The 21,050-nt window shown below is 36.6% G+C and overlaps 1 protein-coding gene across 1 annotated transcript in view; it reads right to left on the minus strand.

The window, feature by feature from the left end:
* Positions 1 to 21,050, minus strand: part of mao (monoamine oxidase) — a 40,630-nt gene that overhangs the window by 11,630 nt on the left and 7,950 nt on the right. Inside the window, exons 2-6 of the mRNA XM_077215456.1 lie at positions 13,017 to 13,111; positions 11,579 to 11,716; positions 4,062 to 4,166; positions 2,585 to 2,676; positions 2,354 to 2,495 (exon numbers count right to left, since the gene is read on the minus strand). Coding sequence (XP_077071571.1) covers positions 2,354 to 2,495; positions 2,585 to 2,676; positions 4,062 to 4,166; positions 11,579 to 11,716; positions 13,017 to 13,111 — 572 coding nt within the window. The remainder of the gene's footprint in view (positions 1 to 2,353; positions 2,496 to 2,584; positions 2,677 to 4,061; positions 4,167 to 11,578; positions 11,717 to 13,016; positions 13,112 to 21,050) is intronic.

Genomic DNA, 21,050 nt, shown 5'->3' on the forward strand with positions numbered 1-21,050 from the left:
TGAATGGCATTATATTATTTACACAGACTGTTAATGCAGCGGAGCCATGGATGCATTTACACTGCAATTACAGTTGCGTAAATAATGTTATGATTCATTTTTTAATATAATATTTTGAATATTGAAATATGGGATTTTCTCCTTCAGTGATTCTGCTTGTTAACATCAGGTGTCTTCAATATTGGCCAATCATCAGTCAATTAATCACATCAGCAGAGGTCAAACTCTTGACATCGACACTTTGACGTCAATATGACTTTCATTTTTGACCTATTTCGTGACGTCATTTTGACATAATGTTTGATGTCATATTGATGTTAAATTGACATCATATGCCCACTGGGTATCTACATACAGTTAGGGCATATTAAAGGACATAAACTGTGATATAAGATTTTGGCCATGTTGCCCATCTTTATGTCATTTATTTCCTGCGTGACCTGTAAAGTCACGTCCATAAACCTCTTGTATTGTTTGGTCACACCACAAGGTGTCACTGTGGCCTCAAAGCTTCAGCACTGCCACTCTGAGATCGATTGCATGTCTTAGGTAAAAGACCCTCTCATTAGCATACAGAGCAATAAATGTATAAATAAATAAATGTACAAATAAATACATATATACATAAATAAATGTGAAAATAAATCAAATTGAAAATAAACAAATGCATAAATAAATAAATTAAAATGTTTTTTTAAATATATATACTTATACATAAACGTGCAAATAAAAGTATAAATAGTAATTTATTTATTTTACATTTATTCGCATATTTATTTGTTTATTTATTCATTTATTAAATTTTAATTTCTGCTGGTTTGGTCCTCCATATTCTTTAATTGGAGAGAGAGATTCGCGATTGCACTGAACACGTTTTAAGTGCAGGAATATTCTCTGACCGAGCCCAGAGAAAATTCTTTCAAGAGCAGCGTGTAGCTGAGAGCGCGCGCCATGTTCGCGCGCGCGAGCAGAGAGATTCGTGCTCGGCACAGTATATTCCGTGCACGAGGAGAGAGATTCGAGCTAGGCACATTATATTCCGCGCACGAGGAGAGAGATTCGCGCCTGGCACATTATATTCCGCGCGTGAGCAGAGAGATTCGCGCTCGCGCATTATATTACTGTACTTTCGCGCTACAATAATGCGCTCTCGACATTTGACCGGAAAATAACGCCATACATTTTTACCTTATCAGCTCGCGCACCACAGCTGTGTTACTATATTGCGTTTAATATTCCACTAATAAGATACATTTACTGCATAGACAGCCTTCTTTTTATCCCCATTATACTTTCTCTTATGAGTGTTTCTTTGTCTGGACACACTGTACACACGATGCCTGGTAGGCCTATATCGTAGGAGTACATGAGCTCGATATCGATGCATCCCCATTGTTTAATAATTATATCACTTTTCAAGTACCTCATCAACAATATGCCTGTTTTCAAAAGTTTTCCAGGACTTAAACTTCAAAAAGTCAAATTCAAGTACTTCTAGCACTTTAAGCACCTTGTATGAACCCTGAAAAAATAATGCGTTTGCTCAACAACAAAAAATTAACACAACAGTTTGCATCAATTATTTTGAGTTATGATAACTTTGAGTGAATTTACATTCAACCAACAAGCTATATCGAGTTTGAGGAACTTAATTTGTAGCATAAACACTTCTTAAAAAAGCTGATTACTCAAAAAAATTAAGTCGCTCCAACTACCATAGTTGTAGTAGCCCTGGAACAAATTAACCTTATATATTTCAGTTCAAATCAACAGCCATCATAGCACATGCAAACATAACTTTTTTAACATGTATATTTAATGAACAAGCAAGATATTACTTGTCACTGGCATTAGTGCAGTCGTTTCTTTTAGAGCCAATAAAAACGTCAACATTACAGAAACTCTTTTAAATGTCAAACATAACAGCATTAAACACTAACAGGTCTCTCCCTTCACTAAAAACAAATAAATTATCACTTAATTTCAACATTTATTCTCCTTATCCAGTCCTATACAAAGCATGCTGGGAACTAGAAATCCACTGCAGTTATCAAGACAATTTCATTTAATTTACAACAACCTAATAAAAAAAAGAAAAGAAAAAGTAAATTAACGCAAACATTTTAGTTTAAATTACAGACGATATCAAGTTGATGTAATGATCAACATTATGATGTCAACAGAACTCTACAAAATAATCTTTGCAACCTAAAAGGTTTCAGTAAAACAATAAATTGGATTTTTTAACTTGCAGCCATGCATTTATTTAAGTTGTGGTAATATGTCCCCTGAATTACTTTTTGAAGTGAGGCCTACAACTTTAATGAGCTAAAAATGTCGTTTGAAGACTTACCTGGCCTCCATTGGTGGTAGAGAAGATTCTCATTGTGCCTCCACACTGCTTGACGTACCAAAGGAACCACAGAGCAGACACCTCATGGGGCTCGGAGGTCACGTTCACATTGACAAACAGAGTGGCAAAGCGGTGAGCGGCCCTGCAAGCAATAAGTAGGTAAAGGGATATGCCATCAATAGCCAATATGCAACAACAATAACCTGATATTAATTGGTCCTTTCTTTGTACCTGGTCCAGCAAATTTTGTCGAAGAGTTGCTGCATGGTCATCTTGTCCCACTCTTCGGCATGAGGGGCCCTCCATGGAGCTTCTTTAGGAATCTAAAGAGCACATTTGCTATCAGGCACTCTGAATGTTCATTCACTTGAAATAATTGATTCTGGTTCCATTAAAAGGATAGTTCTCCTAAAAATGAAAATTATCCCATAATTTCCTCACCCTCAAGCCATCCTAGGTGTATATGACTTTCTTCTTTCAACCAAACAAAATCTGAGTTATATTCTAAAATATCCTGGCTCTTCAAAGCTTTATAATGGGAGTGAAGGGTACCTTAAGATTATAAGATAAGATAAATAAGGATATATTTCTTACAAAAATGCATCGCTTCGCTTCAGAAGGCCTTTATTAACCCCCTGGAGCCGTTTTGATTACTTTTATGATGGATGGGTGCACTTTTTGGGCTTCAAAGTCTAGGGTTCCATTCACTCCCATTAAAAAGCTGGGAAGAGCCAGGATTATTTTTTAATATAACTCTTATTGTGTTTGGCTGATAGAAGAAAGTCATATACACCTAGGATGGCTGCAGGGTGAGGAAATTATGGGATAATTTTCATTTTTGGATGAACTAATCCTTTAACAAAACCATTAACGATTCTTCTAGAATTTATATGTAAGAAACAAATGTTTAGAAAAAAAATGCAGTTCCATTGCTAAATGATGAGATAATTTTAAGAAAATATGTATTTAAAACACTTCTTAGGAAAGGTGTGTTCATATATTTTTTTTCTTAGTCTGTTTAGGGGAGACAAATACTTTAACAATTAAACAATACTTATACTTATATGTATTTTCAGTAGTATTTTATAAATTATTAATAAAATATCTGTATGAACAAATCAAGAAATAAAAATTTCCTTAAAACATCCTCCTCATAAAAAAAGTATTTTTGTAATCAAGCTCCAAACACTGCTCATTTGGATATTGTGGGATTTATATATGACTGCCTCAAGAGCAAGATATCAAGAAATAGTTTTACATCACAAACAGTATACAAATGCCTGTTCAATTTCTGACTTACTTCACATGCTTGAGTCGGCTGACAACAGGACAAATAGAAGAGTAAAGGAATATTCTCTTTGACGCGTCCTGTTTAAACAGCTCGTTTGAGTCTCTGTACAAACTTCAGATCCCAGCATCAGATGCAAGTGGATAGCTTATTTTTTTATATTAGCTTATTTAATGCCGCCCCGTAATGCGTCGGATGATTATATGTTTGTTAGGAGCATTTGACTGCAGATTGGTTTGCTTGAAAATTGGACTGCACTGGTCGTGGTCTACGTGTTTCGTTCACTAAAAAGAACCTTACATAGTGTATGTATAAGTACTGACACATACATGAAACATCGTTGGTATATGGGAGAACACTTAATAGAACTGTTTTTTTTGGGAACAAATGGAACCGGTTAGGAACAAAAATGGCCTTTACCTCCATTCCCATCTTGTCCATTGTCCTCCAGAGATTGTTGTAGTCCATGTAGGCAAGAGGGTTCCACACTGGAGGGAAAGGCCCTTTGAATGGATATGACTTCCCCTGGGAAACAAGAAACAATGTCTATAAAAAACCTACTACCCTATCACCAAATAATGAAAATTGTAATTATTATTTTGTCATTGTTGACGTAATGTCTTTATCATAGACCTCATTGTCATTAGAAGTGTAACCAGTCTGGAATGGAAAATGGTCTTTGCTGCCTAAAATATACGTAACTGCATCTTGCCTGGCTTGGAATCTAATCAGTTAATGTAGGGCCTCTGTTCACAGCCTTTACAGTTTGCGTTAATACAACCAGAAGATCAGAAACAACTTGACCTTATCAAGTCTCAGTACGATTTTATGATTTTCACATAAAAATGCGACAATCTTCTTTAATAAGAGCAGGAAAAAGAGATATGCTCATTTAGAGGGTTGGGGTGGAACATACAATAATGAAAAAGTACCCATAAATAACGTTAATACAAAAGAAAGGAAATTCATAATCACAGATAATGACAATGTTAGTCTCTGGCAAACAGCAGCTATATGACACAAGCTGTTCACACATCGCCTGCTTCCCACAGTAGTGGAAACGCTTAGTCAGTATGATCATTCTCTGTGGCTGGCCAATAGGGTAACTATATGCAGACATTACTTCATACTTGGATTGCTCTGTTGCTGTGGGGCTCTTAAATGAGCATTGTTGTGCTGATTGATTAATGTTTGACTACACATCAAAGTGTATGTTCTTCAACATAAAGTCACTAATGATGACTAAACCCATAATGAAAATTAAGTCCCTGATAAAGAAGGATCTAGAGTGACAGTCAAAAATGTACTAAAGGTTACTGCAACATTGAATGAGGCAACCTAGTCAAAACTGCTGACAAAATCAAAGACCTGTCACCTGGAAGGATTCTCACGCATCCCTGGGTTTTATGTCCAGCGTTCACTTCCAGGCAATTTGTTGTGTGTCATAATGATTTGTGCATTTTCAGCGCACCGTCATTTAATTGCTAAAACTCTGCCATTTTATTGCTTGCAGAAAACATCTGAGGGGAACCAGAGTGTTTTTTGAGTAGGACTAGAATGCGCTGAGTAGGACAGTTAAATGGTTGAACACTTCAAATGGCAAACCACGCAAAACACTTGTCAGTAACGAAGGAATGCCATGCTCCTATTGTTTTGTATATAAAAGTGATATAGATATAAAGCCACCTTGACAATTTTGTAATCTATAAGATCCATACTTAATTATACATTTACATTTATGTATTTGCCAGAAGTATCCAAAGCGTCTTCCATTGCATTCAGTTTATGCATTCCCTTGAATTCAAACCCATGACTTTTGAGTTGTTAGCATCATGCTCTGCTGTTTGAGGTACAGGAATGATCAAATATATATTTTTTCAATTTAAAATACACTTAAAAATCTGAGGGGGCACATGCATGACACTTCTACAGCAGTGTCAGTCTAACCCATCTAACAATGGTCTATGTGGCCTCAGGATGGGTAAAAAAAAAAAAAAAAAGAATATGCATAATGCTCTTTTATAATTTATGATCTTTTAACATGACTCAGCTATTTGCATTTCTGAACCAACTAGCACTACAGGAAAATACGTTCAGCTAAATAAGGGACCATGACATTTCCATATGATTTGTGAGGCTGCCAGACCAATACAGGAGAGGACACTAGATCGCTCAGCATCCAGCAACAGGTCTGTTCCCATAGCGACGGAATTGAGGTGGAGAGATGGAGTGCATCTTTTATGATATCCTTTCAGCCAGAGCAGAACCTAAGCCTCTGTACTATCACTAACCTCATACTGCTCTATAGCCGCCCACCACATCAGTCTCGCTTACTAGCAATGAGATATGAGACCACATCCTGTCCAACGCAAAATGTATCATCCTCTGAAGTAACATTTAATTTGCCTGTATGTTACAGTATAGACATTTTACAGAAATCTTGTTTTTTTCAGAGATAAACAGTTGTTATAACCAGATGTGCACAATGTTTGGGATTTTTTGCAATGATATTGTCCATGATACGGATAAGCTGATAATTATTATCATTTCATGACCGAAGCATTTTAAGCATCACAACATTTTAATGTACAGTACGAAAAAATTTACTTTGAGATTTACTTAAGATTATTAGTGTTTGTAAGATTAACTAAGCCACCGTTAAATGACGGCAAAACTAATGATGTAAATGTAAATACAGGGAAATTGAGCATAAACAAATCAATATCCAATATATGTCTAATTCAACCAACAATATAAAAAACATCTAATATCAATAAACGATTTGGTACCGATATATTCTCCATTCCTAGGATACAGCAATTATTTTTGCAAGACCAGGAAATTTGCAAAATGTGTAATTAAAAACCTGTAGGTAAAACTTGAGACATATTACATGTCACTACAATTAAGTGCAATAGTAACAATATCATTATGTAATTCCAAGTAGTTCCCAAATATTAATATACAAGTATATGTGGTTTTATTAGTATTGCTAATGTAAATGCACAGTAATGCAAACACTGTAAATTACAGTAGTATTCATTTTTTAACAACACAGCCTTTGCACAACTGTTCAATCATAATCAAATTTTTGATATGCTAATGCCGCCTGAAAGTGCAGTTGTAGGAGAGTTGCTCACGGACCGAGGCAGAGGAAACTGGGTCTGGCCTTTAGGATTACAGCGATAGGAAAGCTGATTAAACGGGCGCCTTGGCTGTACGCTCACCTTAATTATAAAATGTTTGCTCGTTGTAAGGCCCTTATTGGCTAATACAGGCTCAAGGCCAATACATGATTGCGGAGTAACAGGTGATACTATAAAAGCGGTAGTAAAACTTTCAGCAAATCGTGCAGACGCAAATGTGACTGACTACGTGAGGGGCTGATAAAACTATGAGCCTCTTTCATAATACAGTTCAGCCAAAGAAAAAGGGGCTTTTGATAAACATCCTGGATGAACTCAAAAGGTGAATTGCTTCACTGTCGTTAAAGTCGCCATAGTCAAGATAGTAAGAGATAGTAATTAATGTGTTAGTGACCCGTCACAATTAAGGTTCGGTCACATTAGCAAAAATACTGCAGTTTCTGCAAAATTTTGCAGGCAAAAAAGCTCTATTGTCTATTGTCAATAGTGTAGCAATGTATGAATGTATGAATCACATCACATGAACAAACAGGAAAACAGGTCTCATTGCTTGTTGGAAAAAATGTTAACGGCAGTACGAACTGACAGCGTTATCTATGGAATAGATTTTAAAGGAATAGTTCACATCAAAATGAAAATTCTCTCATAATTTACTCACCCGCAAGTTGTTTCAAACCTGTATGAATTTCTTCTGCTGAACACAAAAGTTATTTTAAAGAAGGTTGTAACCAAACAGTTGATGTACCCCATTGACTTCCATTGTATTTTTTTTTCTTCCAACTATGGAAGTCAATGGGGTCCATCAACTGTCTGGTTACCGACATTCTTCAAAATATCTTCTTTTGTGTTCAGCAGAAGAAAGAAATTCATACATTTTTGAAACAATTTGAGGCTGAGTAAATGACAATTTTAATTTTGAAGTGAACTATTCCTTTAAGGTAATCAGCTAACCTAGCTAGTTCTTTATATTTGTTGCCGTTTTATTTGATTTAAATATCTAAATGTTATTGAGAAGCAGAATTTTATTTTTTCAAATATCAATCTATATATGCGTTGGACATTGGTAAAGCTCATCTTTGCTCCCTCCTTTGAAGGCATCTTGAGTAAAACGGCTCTATATTTAAAGCACATACAAAAAAAACTGAACCAGTAGCGACAAATTTTACAGAATATCAAGTTCTTACTTCTTAATTTGTAGTAAAACTTGCATGGGGTAATTTTTCGCCAAATTCCTAAAAGCTAAATTCCTGATCTTATGGATTCCTATATAAATTACTGGATTTTGCTACCAAAAATTCACCAGACAACAGCAAATGTGAATGCAACTTAAGCTAGAAAATTGACACTGGTTTACTAATTAGTGACCACCAGCAAAAACCCTCTTGGAGGAGACATTTGCTTATAGCTCAAGAATAAAAACCTTTGTCTCACTGTGGGATGAAATGAGAGGGAAACGCCCGATTCCAAAGAAAGAGCCAGACATCAGGGTGTGAGAAAACGTGAGAGAGAGAAAGAGTGTATCCCCTCAATCCTGATAGCGATTGTCTTTTGATGAGGAGTGCTGCCATGGTAACCCACAGGGATGCTCCGATCAGGAGATAATGGCATGAGGAGAGAGGGGAAGGCTCCTTCAGTACATACACTAACACAAACACACAGACATCATTAGGACAGACATGTTCACATCAATTCTTTTTAAATCAAAACACGTACAAAAAAGCAGCCTGTAGCAAGACAGACCATAACGATATTGGTTGAAATATAGCACAGCTCTCAGCCTCTCCTTTATTTTCAAGTAGTATCATTGTGCCTTTAAGATGCTGATGCATTCTTGACAAATGAAACCATGAAATCAATCAGATATGTCTACATGTGTTCATAGTCTCTTCTTGGTGTCGTCTTCTGCTCATTCTTTCTGCATTAGTACCTTGGGTAAATTATTCTGTCAAAACCTGTTAAAGGGATAGTTCACCTAAAAATAAATTCTGTCAGTATTTACTCACCCTCATGTTGTTCCAACCCCGTAAGACTTTCGTTCATCTTCGGAACACAAATTGAGATATTTTTTATGAAATCTGAGAGCTGTCTCACTCTTTCATAGGCTTCTATGTAATTTCATTCTGCTGGCCCAGAAAAGTTAGTAAAGACATCGTTAAAATAGTCCAAGTGACTACAGAGGCTCAACCTTATGTTTATCAAGTGACGAGAATACTTTTTGTGTGCAAAAAAACACACAAAAATAACGACTTTATTCAACTATTTATTTTCTTCTGTGTGGGCCTCTGACGTGAGTTCATGAGAGATACTAACGATGTCTTTACTAACTAGACATGAGCGAGAACTGAGAAGATGACGCTCACAATCATTTGATGAGAAAGTGTGAAAGGTAAACCATTCATTTTGCAGCATTGGTAAGGCACTTTTACGTTTTATCGTTGGTTTCTCACGATTCGGACATCCAGGAAATGCACACTTTAGAACTATTTGAAACACTACATCTGCGTCATCTTCTCAGTTCTTGCACATGCGTCGTGGCGCTCTCATGAACTCACTCAGAGGCCCACACAAAAGAAAATGAATAGTTAAATAAAGTGTTGTTGTTTTTTTGCACACAAAAAGTATTCTGGTCGCTTGATAAACTTAAGGTTGAGCCACTGTAGTCACTTGGACTATTTTGACAATGTTTTTACTAACTTTTCTGGGCTGGCAGATGAAATTACCTTGCAGCCTATGAAGGAGTGAGACAGCTCTCAGATTTCATCAAAAATATCATAATTTGTGTTCCGAAGATGAATGAAAGTCTTACGGGGTTGGAACAACATGAGGATGAGGATGAGGATGAGGATGAGTAACTACTGACAGAATTTTCATTTTTGGGTGAACTATCCCTTTAAGGAACACCTGGTTTGACATTGACAATGACAATGATTGCGCTGGCAAGCCGCACAAACCATGGAACACCAACCAAGGATCATTTTCAATATTTACTCACCCTCATGTTCTTTTGTGGAACACAAAAAGATGAATTTCTGAAACATACACTACAGTTCAAAAGTTTGGGCTTAGAACCATGAAACACGGGACGTGATTTTAAGCAGTACTATTTTCAACATTGACAATAACAACTGTCTATACAATATAAAAGATGAAAACAGATTACACAGATTAAACACAGTTGTTACTATAAATTATAATCATACTAATATTAATTTTATTAATAATAATAAAACAGTATTACTGTTTTTATTTTTGATCAAATAAATGCAGCTTTGGTGAGCATAAGAGGCTTCTTTTAAAACATTTTAAAATCTTACCCAACCCAAACTTTTAAACGGTAGTGTTTCTTGCCCACTCTTAATATAAAGGATGATATCATAAAAATGGTGCGTATGACCATACACTTCTGGAGTCTTCTGTACCAAGTCTTCTTAAGTCATACATCAGTAGAACAGTGTATGAAAATCTTGAGGAAAAGTAGCTGTGTCTGACTCATGATCGAATCGTTCTGTGGAGTCTGATCTTTTCAATGAATCATTATATTCAGTTCACAAAACCGGTCTGAATGATTAGTCCTCTGATCTCAAATTCAACTCACTGATTCAGGGATGTCGCCACACTTAATAGACCACCGAAACAACACAAGCTATCATATGACTTGCATTATGGAGTTATTTGGACCACTTTTATGATATTTTATTGTAACTGCATAGAAAAGAGCAACACATTATGCAAAAGTCCTACTTTTGTGTCAAAAGAAAGTCATACCAGTTGGAACAACATTTTTCATTTTTTGGGGGAACAACCCCTTTAGTGAGATTCTACTACCACATTCTTGATTTTTAATATTGAGAGGATATAGGATTTTGAGATTGAAAGCAAAGTTAATGTTTCTGATCTTATAAATACTGTACTTAGCATCAACCAAATGTTCACAGTGATAAATGGTAAATGATAAAGAGATGTGATAGTACAGTGTTACACAGTTAACTATTCTGCTAAGCAAAGTACAAGATTATGGGAAATATGCCAAAGGGCCTTTTCCATGGCAACTGCAATCGGTTTCCATTCTGACGTGATCTACAATGAACACTCCAATGAATCCTCACCATGACCTTTCCCGTTGTGCACACCGCCTTCCTGAGTATGTGTGAGCTTGTCGGTTTTCCGGTCTACATTTCAAGAAGCTCTATGATTTAGCTCAATAACTTTAAAACCACCTCATGTATCTGTCTTACGAATATATGACCACAGAAAACAGTAAAGCTCACATGACAAACAACAGTTCTAAGAATCCAGAGATTTATCCTGGTAATAGCAGGGTCAGAGCAGAGAAGGCACTGAATCTACAGCCAAATCTAATAAGGTCATGCAGTGTGCATGTGCTATGGGCAGTGATGTGTCTACTCAAACTGGATATGGGGCAGGAGGAGGGGAGACTGGTGTCTTGAGTTCCGCCCTTCTTACCCACTCCAAGCATCTGAAACCATATTACAGACTTCCTTCAGGCAGCGATTAGCATCTCCAGGCTTGAGCACAGCACGCTAATGTGAAGGAGAGACTCTGTATTCAGCTGTTCAGTTGAGCGCACTGGGCCTAGCTCTGACTTCCTGTGCATTAAGACATGAGTGTGCTCAAACAAAAGGCTGTATTATTAGGCAAAGCTCTACCCTGGGGCTCTGAAGAGAGCTGGATTTTGAGGCAGGGGAAAAATCTTGAATTTTGTAGCTGTTTTTCCTTTGATTTGGTAAGTAGTCCAAGCTATTAGGTGTGTATGCCTTCACTGAGGTTTACCTTCACATAGTGAATCAGAGACTCCTCCTCGTTGACTTTGTATGTTTTCACCCCGTACTGTTTGGCTATCCTCAGGATGCGGTTTTGAGTGGGCCCAATGTACGCTCCTCCCAGATCCACCCATTTGGTCTCCTTATTCTGAAGGCAGACAAAATTTTTGCAGGATTAACAGTGAAATTGTCACTAAAAGCCACAGTGAGTGCAAAGAAAGGAAAAACAAAAAAGGAAATGGCAGAATATGCACGCAAAGACAGCAGATTTCGGTCCATGCATAGGCAGTGTCCCACTAGCCAACTTGAAATACGATTTAGATTTTTTCGCCATTCTGTTGTCAAACTCACAGTGGTGGCAAGCATTCGACTTGACTTGAAAGACTTTGCAATTGAAGTTCATGACTACAAATCGTGAGAAAAAATTCATCCAGTGGGATGCCAGCCTGTGCAACTAAAGAAAGACTTTGACATTGACTAAATCCTGATATTTGGGGGATTTGGGATTTGGGATTTTGTTGATAGCAATAATCAAATTTCACTGAGTGTGTTTTTGTGCAGGTACCTTGGCTGATTTAGGGATGTCATAGACAGCTGACTTCAGAAACTTTCATTTTCTTCATATTCAGCACAACGGTTAGTTGCAGCAGTGACAGAAATGAACATTTATGTTAAAGCGCAATATTTGCCCCCTTACACTCTTAAAAAAAGTTTCCAAAAGGATTTTTTTCTCAGCAATGCCATAGAAGAACCATTTCTGACTTTTTTATTCAACAGAACCATGTTACTCTTAGTGTAAATTAACATTTGAATAATCTAAAGAACCTTTTTCCACTATGAAGAACCTTTTGTGGAATGGAAAGGTTCTATGGAAGTTAAAGGTTCTTCATGGAACCATTATTGCCAATGAAGAACCTTTATTTTTAAGAGTGTAGATTGACTTCCTGGGGCATTTTACCTTTATAAGGGTATTTTTCTAACTTTATTTGATGTAACAATTTTATGTAAAATTCTTACATTTAATTGTTAAATTTAATTATAACAATAGGCTATAGCACTACAGGGCTGTTACCAACCAAATGTAACCAGCATCAACTAAACCCTTTTTTGCACTGCAGAAATGGCACAGAAGCTGAAGAATCTGAAGTGACATTTAGATGTATTTACAGACTGTTGAATGCAGCTCAAAGGTGGCATAAATACAATTGTAATTACATAAATAACGTTTTAAAAACACTTCTAAATACTGAAATATTAAGCGACCTAAAAAATGCAATGATTTTTATAATAGGCAACATCACAGTAAATGTGAGGAGCGAGTTTTTTTTTTCCAAAGTAAGTAACAATGTAAGCTTGCACATTTTTCAAAAATAATAATTATGATTATTTGACCATTTGAGCTGAAATGAAGTATTTTTTTTAATTCAGAATTCAGATGAGTATCTTACCTGAACAGTAAAGGTTCTTCCACCAACACGGTTTCTGGCTTCCAGGAGGACAGGATTCAGGCCGCTCTCCACCAACAGCTTGGCAGCACTCAGACCTGGCAATAGGGAGTGTAGAAATGCAGTGTAAGATTTTAGTAGACATATGCATACATTAAAGATGCTGGAAGCCTGTGGTCTAGTTGAAAATAACTATTTCCAAACTGTTTCTGTCCTTATAATATTAAAGGTTGTTCCTGTCTTGAAAACAAAAAATCCTTTATAAATGCATAGCTACCATTGTTACAGGCTTTCTATTGTGTGTGATATTATGAATGGCCTTTTAAAAATAAAATCTACATATTTAAACCTCTTCTATGTGAACAATACAATTTTACATCATGTGCCTCAACCTCCACTGGGAAGGCACTAGGGTCTGGCTTGCCTTGTACAATGTAAAATACTTGGCAAATGTGCCAGCCACATGTGTGACCTGACATTGTTATATTTTTCTGTGCTGATATTTGGTCAAATTAGCCAAATGGCCCTGGGAGTGCTACTGTACATTCATATTAGTAACTGAAACTATAATCAAATAAGCCAAAAGCATTTAATGAACACGCAAGGAGTAGGGGATGTGTAGGAGTAGGGAACTTTGTGAATAGTGGGTGTTTCCAATTCTGTGGAAATCTGCAGGACTCAACAAAAATGTGTTAATGCAGTTCTGGTTTGGCCAGTGGTTATTACTTGCTCTGCCAAGTTTTCCCAGGAATTGCCACAAACATGATAAAAAAATATATATTGTGAAATATTATTACAATTTTAAAGCAACTATTTTCTATTTTATTATATTTTGAAATTACCTGGTGACATACTTAATCAGTCCAATCTCAAAATAACAATGTTTAGTCTATCACAGAAAAAAACAATGTTAAAGTTTCAAGAAATATAAACAAATGTACATGATCAAAAGAAAAAGAAAAAAGTAATGCCTATAATGCAAATGACATCAACTGGCCTGAAACTCTCTCACAGACTCGGGCCTTATTATTGAAGCTTTTGGGTAAATGAGAAAAAGAAAAAAACTTCACAGAATCTAAAGGCTTGTTCACACCAAGAACGATAAAGTTCTAAATATCCAGCTGATGAATGATAAAAACATTAACAGCCAATCAGAATTCTTCCAATTTTAAAGTGCCCCTATTGTGCCATTTTAGAGTTTCCTAATGTTGTTTAGGAGTCTCCTACAACAGGTTTACATTCATCAGAAGTCAAAAAACTGTTTAATTTCCTCTTAATATACATTTGCATATCACCACATTTTCAATGATTCTCAAACAACTTGTCATATAAATCAATCTCTCCAAATACCTCCTTTTCAAGAGCCTGCTCTGCTCTGATTAGCCAGACAGCTCAGTCTGTTGTCATTGGTTTACCGTGTACAGCGTGCGCGTCGAAAACAAAAACGGCCATTGCCAAAACAACGTCAGTTCTGCTTGTCCTGAGGCTTCCTAGAACCGTAAACTAAACACAGTAATGAACAATCACGTCGATTTTACCATATCAATCCGAGCGCGAGTCCAAAGATGAAACATTGGAAGAACTAGTTATTCAAACTGGAACCTCCATCGCAAGGACGACTCGAGCAGGACGTTTCTCAGTGATACGCTACTCAGTTTGAGGTACATTATGAGATGTTGCAGCTGTAATTCCTCACCATAAGCATTAACAAGTGCATGTCCATCAAAAAACTGATAATTTTACTTGAACTAATTTATTTACAGAGTATTTTTTGTAAACTGTATCAATAACAGCGCATTTATGCAATGTAGTCGAGCTCTAGCGTAAGTCACTGATGTAACATAAACGTTGGTAAAAAATTTCTTGCTCCAAGCTTAATCTTTCCTCAAAGTAATGAGAACGACAGATAATCTGCATTAATAGACACAGTTTTAGGTAATGGTGGCCCACAGCTGATTAGCAGAAGTATTTCAGTAAGACAGTAATAATGTGAGTTAACCAGTTAGCAGGAGACCTACACAATATAAAACTTAAAACTAAGTATTTTGAACACCATCTTTCAAGAGCAAGCAGTTTGCAAATCCTGCATTGAACTCTGAGATTTGAGAAGCAGTCGTAAGTAAAATAAAGGGAATTATTTAGGATTATACTGCTGTGGTATCGTGGTAAAGATGAATTTTAAAGGTGCTCTAAGAGATGTCAAGCGTTTTTAGGCCAAAACATTTTTGTCACATACAGCAAACATCTCCTCAATATCCGCTAGCTGCCTGTCCCCTGAACACACACACACACACACACACACACACACACACACACACACACACACACACACACACACACACACACACACACACACACACACACACACACACACACACACACACACACACACACAAAAATGCGGTCTCTGCAGACACCCCAGGCTCCAAAAACAGCAACAAAAACAAACTGGGCTAACCCGAACCACGAAACATAAACTGTTCCAGCCAATAACCGACAAGAAGGATTTTGGGGGTTATTGCACAGATGAAGAGGAGGGAGGGTCTAGCTAGCCTCAGTTTTGTTTGACAATACTTTAAACATCAACAAGAAGTGACATCACCCAACATCGCTTAGAGCACCTTTAACCACCGATTCTTCACATGCTCGTCCTTGGGCAGTGAAAAAGAAAACCTTGTAAGACTGGTAAAACAATAAGAACTGTAAGAGAGGGCTACTCTCTGAGAAAACAAAGGATATTACCATTTGAACTCACTCTTGTGCACCATTCGAGATGCAAGTCTCACCTCAGAATCATTCTAATCTACATCTTTTTCCTTCCACCCCCACTCTCTCTCCCTCATGGTGAGATCACCCAAACTCACACAAGAATCTATATGGTTTTAATGTGAACAATTATCGAACAGTTTTATACATGTTTTCATTTTAAATGTCTCAGTGCGACTGGTACAAATGTCTCATTCCCAAAGAATTAAACCAAAAGGTAATAAAGTTCTTAAGAGTTTAGAAATATCTTGCACACAGAAGGGGGTTACTTTCAAGCAAATGGTCCTCTGCACACAAAAGGTGTGACCTCCGAATGCAAATTACCATTGTTAGCACGTTGCCATGTGAAGGAGGTTCTGGCTATATAGTGGAATGCAGCAAAAGGATCGGGGCCTTTCTGTATCTCAGATCAGCCCGTGAATGTCGAGAGCCGCCGTTACTCTCAACTTCATGTATTTTTTAATGTTGGGTTTGCATCTTTTCTCTTTATTCCAGAGCATTTGATGTTATTGTATTGATTATATTTGAGCTGATTATGAAATTGGCATGATACATTTACCTTACATAATAAATTGTTTGCACATGATAATTTGATTATTCTAATTGACTTTGACATATTCATTCAAGAGTATAAAAAGAATAGTAAAACATGCGCACTTAATGATGCACAGATATCATTAAAACCTTTTCATTTATAGAGTCAGATGAAATAACGAGTTAATACATGAGAAAATGTATTTCATTTAATCAAATTACTTTGTCACGCGGAAAGACGTAAGACACAAAGACCTTCCGTGCTGGTCGGATGCCGGACTTTGGGCTGATCGAGTGCGAGTTTACAACCTTCACAATGTAGAGCACAGCGTCTTCTCGACATGAGGTTGAAGTTTTCCCTGGTGTCTGCGTGCGCATTAAGTGGGCGGGCAATATGTAAATTTTTCGTCTTGATGTCACAACGGCTTATAACTCGTTTGAAAAACGATTATTTCACTGACTCAGAGTCGACTCTTACTTTTGAAAGACAATAACTTTATATACGGTGCACTTTCAGATTTAAAACTTTGCAGGATGTTTTCATTCACTTAGAGCTTTGTTACACACTACATGAAAGGTCATTTTCAAAAATCCATAATAGGGGCCCTTTAAAAAGCTTGAGCATTTAAAGCAGCAGATGACAAAACTGCAGCATGCATTAAGAATAAACGGAGCAATATTTTCTGGAGTGGACAGGACACTAATATAGTTCTCGTTCTTGGTGTGAACAGGCCTAAAGATGTCCCTTGGGGAAAAACATTAGTATAAAACAGTTATATTATCTTTGCATCTTCCCTGTAATCAGGCTGTGTAGTGATTATGGTGTCAGAGCAATAAACTCACAACTGGAAGCCAGAAGTGAAAACTAGGTTTCCTGCAAAAAAAAAAAAAAAAAAAAAGGGCAAACACCAATTCACATAAGTTTCCGGGCTCCACACACATGCACGCACGCACGCACACACACACACAAACACTTCCTCTCCTTACAGAGGAAGTAAAACTGCTCCTGTGAATTTCTGATGATGTGGTTTTTACCATGTAAGAAACAAAACCTAGGACATTTCCAGACTGCACTCAGCTACAGTAAAAGTAGCTTATGAGTAGTTTGACAAATAATGTGGACACTATTTTTCAAAATTTATATTGTTAAATTATTAATAATGATAAATATATTTAATTTTTTTAAAGGTCTTTTGTCCCTACGACAACTAATATGTGGGTATAAAAGCTGCATGTAAAATTATTACACAACATTTAGATAAAAGCTCTTTAAAATAGTTTCAGATGGAGTTTAGCACATGGCAATGACGTCAAACATTAAAAATAAAATAAATTCACAAATTAGAAAAATTAACCCGTTTTTTTAAATGCTGTGTGCTTACAGCCACCGTGATGTGACAATGCAGCAGAGGACATCTGAGGCAAAAGCATGACCTTGGAATCTTACATAATACTGCAAATTCTCTTTGACACCCAGACAAACAGTTTACCCAAACACACAGGACAAACATCTGAAACACTCTCCATGATTTGGCTACTGTGGCCGATAGTGACACATATAAACTGCAGAGGCTTACAAAACCTGGCCGCAGCTGTAAAGCCTGATATCTGACAGGTTTGAAATGATTGTTTTACTAAATTATGTTTTGGTTGAACCACACTGCTAGGAAGAAATCGAAAATAAACCTCCAAGGCTTTGTTCACACTACACACAAATGCAATTTGATGTTTAGAATGACTGTCCACTTTGCAAGTGATGAAATCTGATCTGTTTGTTCAGACAGCATAGTCAATATTACGTGAATTGACCACAGCAAACCTTGGTTAATTTCGTTGCATGATATATTTAAATACTCTGCGTCAATAAATGTAGCCGTCTGAAGGAAAACTCCTACAAATGCATATGCAATAAGGGCGCAAAATTAACTTTTCATCGCAAATTTGTAACTGTAAATCCTGAGTTTTTTTAAACGTCAAAAGATGGTTTGGATCAGGTTTGTAAACATGTTTGTTGCAGCTCAGGCAACAAAACCCCCCAAAACATTGGTAAGTTAAACAGAGCAAAAAAATGTGCTGCCTATCTGAACAAAGCGAAGACACAAAACGACAAAGGAGCTCACAGACAGATGCGCTGCAGTGAAATCTGATTATTTAACCAGGTGGCATGAGGCGGAGGTATTCAAGTCTCAACCCAAAGATGTGGAGAACGGAATTTTTCCAATAGCCAATTCAACGAAACCTCTTATTTCACACGTGTCAGCAATTACTGGCCTATCTGATGCTATTATATCAAGCTCAGTGCAAACAAACTCATGCATACTAATAAACACACAGATCTGAAAGCTCTGTGATGTGTATAAAATACAGTATTATACGATCCATATTTGGTGTTTATTTCTGTTTGTAACTCCTTGGTAGAACTGATAATTTTCTTTTTACATAAATAGGTCTCATGTGAGAAAGATCGGTCTCGCACGTTTGAGAAGGCTGGCTCACAAGCATATCTTTTCTTCTTTCAGAGACCTTAAAATGGTCAGGAAAAGCTGGAAAAACACTTGAAGTTGGCAGAAACACAATAGTAGCTGTTGTCTTTGTCATTCGAGTGCAGCACTGAAGTGACCACACTGACTGAACTCTGCCTCTGCCAAGTAAACACACACAAGTGAATACAAAAATGAAGCTTGCGCTTTGCTAAAAACAACATGTTCACAATAAATACTGGAGACATTAACAGTAAAAGCCCAGTAAACAAAACTGTGTTCAAGTTCAAGAAAGTTTTGCGTTTGACTTTCATTAGCTCACAATTGTAGTCTTTCACACAGCAAATCTGCTAAATATTTGAATTGTTGGTCTATGTGCACATGCATGTGGTTACATGTTTTTTTTTTATCAGTGGGGGCTCACATCTGTGCAAATGCATCAGTCGTTCAACTGTGTCTCAGCGTTGGACATCCTGCCAGTTTATATATTGATTCAAGTATAGTGTCTGCATTCTAGTCCTCCACCCGTATTCTTCAAGCCTAACTTCCAGCCTTCACTTCATCATGTCTTCTGTTTATTGTTTTCACAATTTTAACTAAAAATATAGCTTAAATAAAATGCACTGTGCAAACTAACACAAAGCAATAGTTTTTCTATAGTCTTTTCTATAGTTGGACTAATATGGACAAGTATGTTGGAAAAATGACAACTGCCAGATAACATGAAGGTAAGTTACTGATAGAAATGTTTTTTTTTTGGATGAACTACACTTTTAGACTGAATATCAATTTGCAGTTTCTCCTTTCAAAAAAGAAATATAAGGAAAAAGAAATAATTTTGGTCAAAATGCAGTGGAAATACAGACAATTAATTATTTTTACTTTTTTAATCAACAATTAATCACCAAGCCAAATAAGCTTAAAAGATCATCCCATCAATCTTCGAAAAACAAATGAAGATATTTTTGATCAAATTCGAGAGTTTTCTGACCACCTACAGACTGCAACGTTAGAACCACTTTCTAGGCCCAGCAAGGTAGTAAAGACTTGTTAAAATAGTCCATGTGACTACAGTGGTTCAACCTTAATGTTATGAATTCGAAGCGATGTGTCAGACTGACATGGAAGAGAAGAAATTGTTGGATAAAGTGGGGTTTATTTGTGCACAAAAAGTATTCTCGTCGCTTCATAAAATTTTGGTTGAACCACGGTAGTCACACGGTAGACTATTTACCAAGTCTTTACCTTTCTGGGCCTTGAAAGTGGTTATAACGTTGCAGCCTATGGGAGGGACAGAAAGCTCTCGAATTTCATCAGAAATATTTTCATTTGTGTTCCGATGATGAACTAAGGTCTTACGGTTTGGAACAACACGAGGGTGAGTAATTAATTAATGACAGAAATTTTCATTTTTGGGTAAACTAACCTCTTGTTTTCTTCTATTCTCAGCATTTCCACCCAATTAATTTGTATTTTCCCATCCATTTCATTTCTTCATCTTAAGATGTTGCATTTAAACAAGTATACATTTAAACAACATGTTCTGTGGATCTGGGTCCTGGGACATTTTGTAAGTAATAGCAAGCTCCAGTAGGAGAAATATATCTGTTATTCTAATAGTGATATTTTACAAGCAGTGCTTCATTTTTGTGCCCTAATAGAGGATCTAGGGAACAATATGCAACTGTGTTGGGTCTAAAAACTTCCTCTGAACTTGTCATTAGAGACCTAGCTGATTATGATAAAACCACATATTTAGGATTCACTCCCTTTGTTGGCACCAGTTCAGGGGCCATTTACTGGGAATCAAGAGTCTGAGGGTGGATGGGTTGCCATGGCAACAGTACATATAAAGATGCAGTCGCTTGGCAAAGGTACATCTACACCAATTACCATCCTATATACACTGGGAACAAGAATCTGCTGTGCACTCTAGCTCTAAATGAAATGACATAACAAGGTTAGGGTTTTCAATAAGACAACAAACTAAAGGTTAAGACAGTAAATCACACAAAATATCAGTTTATAGGACTGATCTGGATCTTACGCAGCACATCATTTTGTTCTGTGAGAAGAGGGTGACATTTCACCTATTGTACAATTATGAGATGGTGCTATTGACCACCAAAACCATACATACTTAATCAAAATGAGAACTAGACTAATTATAAAGGCCAAATGTTACAATTTTATTTCTTTAAGAAATGTTTTATCATAAAGTTTAAATCCATATTTAAATCTAGAGTCTAAATATGTA

The sequence above is a fragment of the Siphateles boraxobius genome, unplaced genomic scaffold (assembly GCF_051911475.1).
Source record: "Siphateles boraxobius isolate OS27281-9 unplaced genomic scaffold, OSU_SipBor_1 7, whole genome shotgun sequence".
NCBI classification, from domain to species: Eukaryota; Metazoa; Chordata; class Actinopteri; order Cypriniformes; family Leuciscidae; genus Siphateles; species Siphateles boraxobius.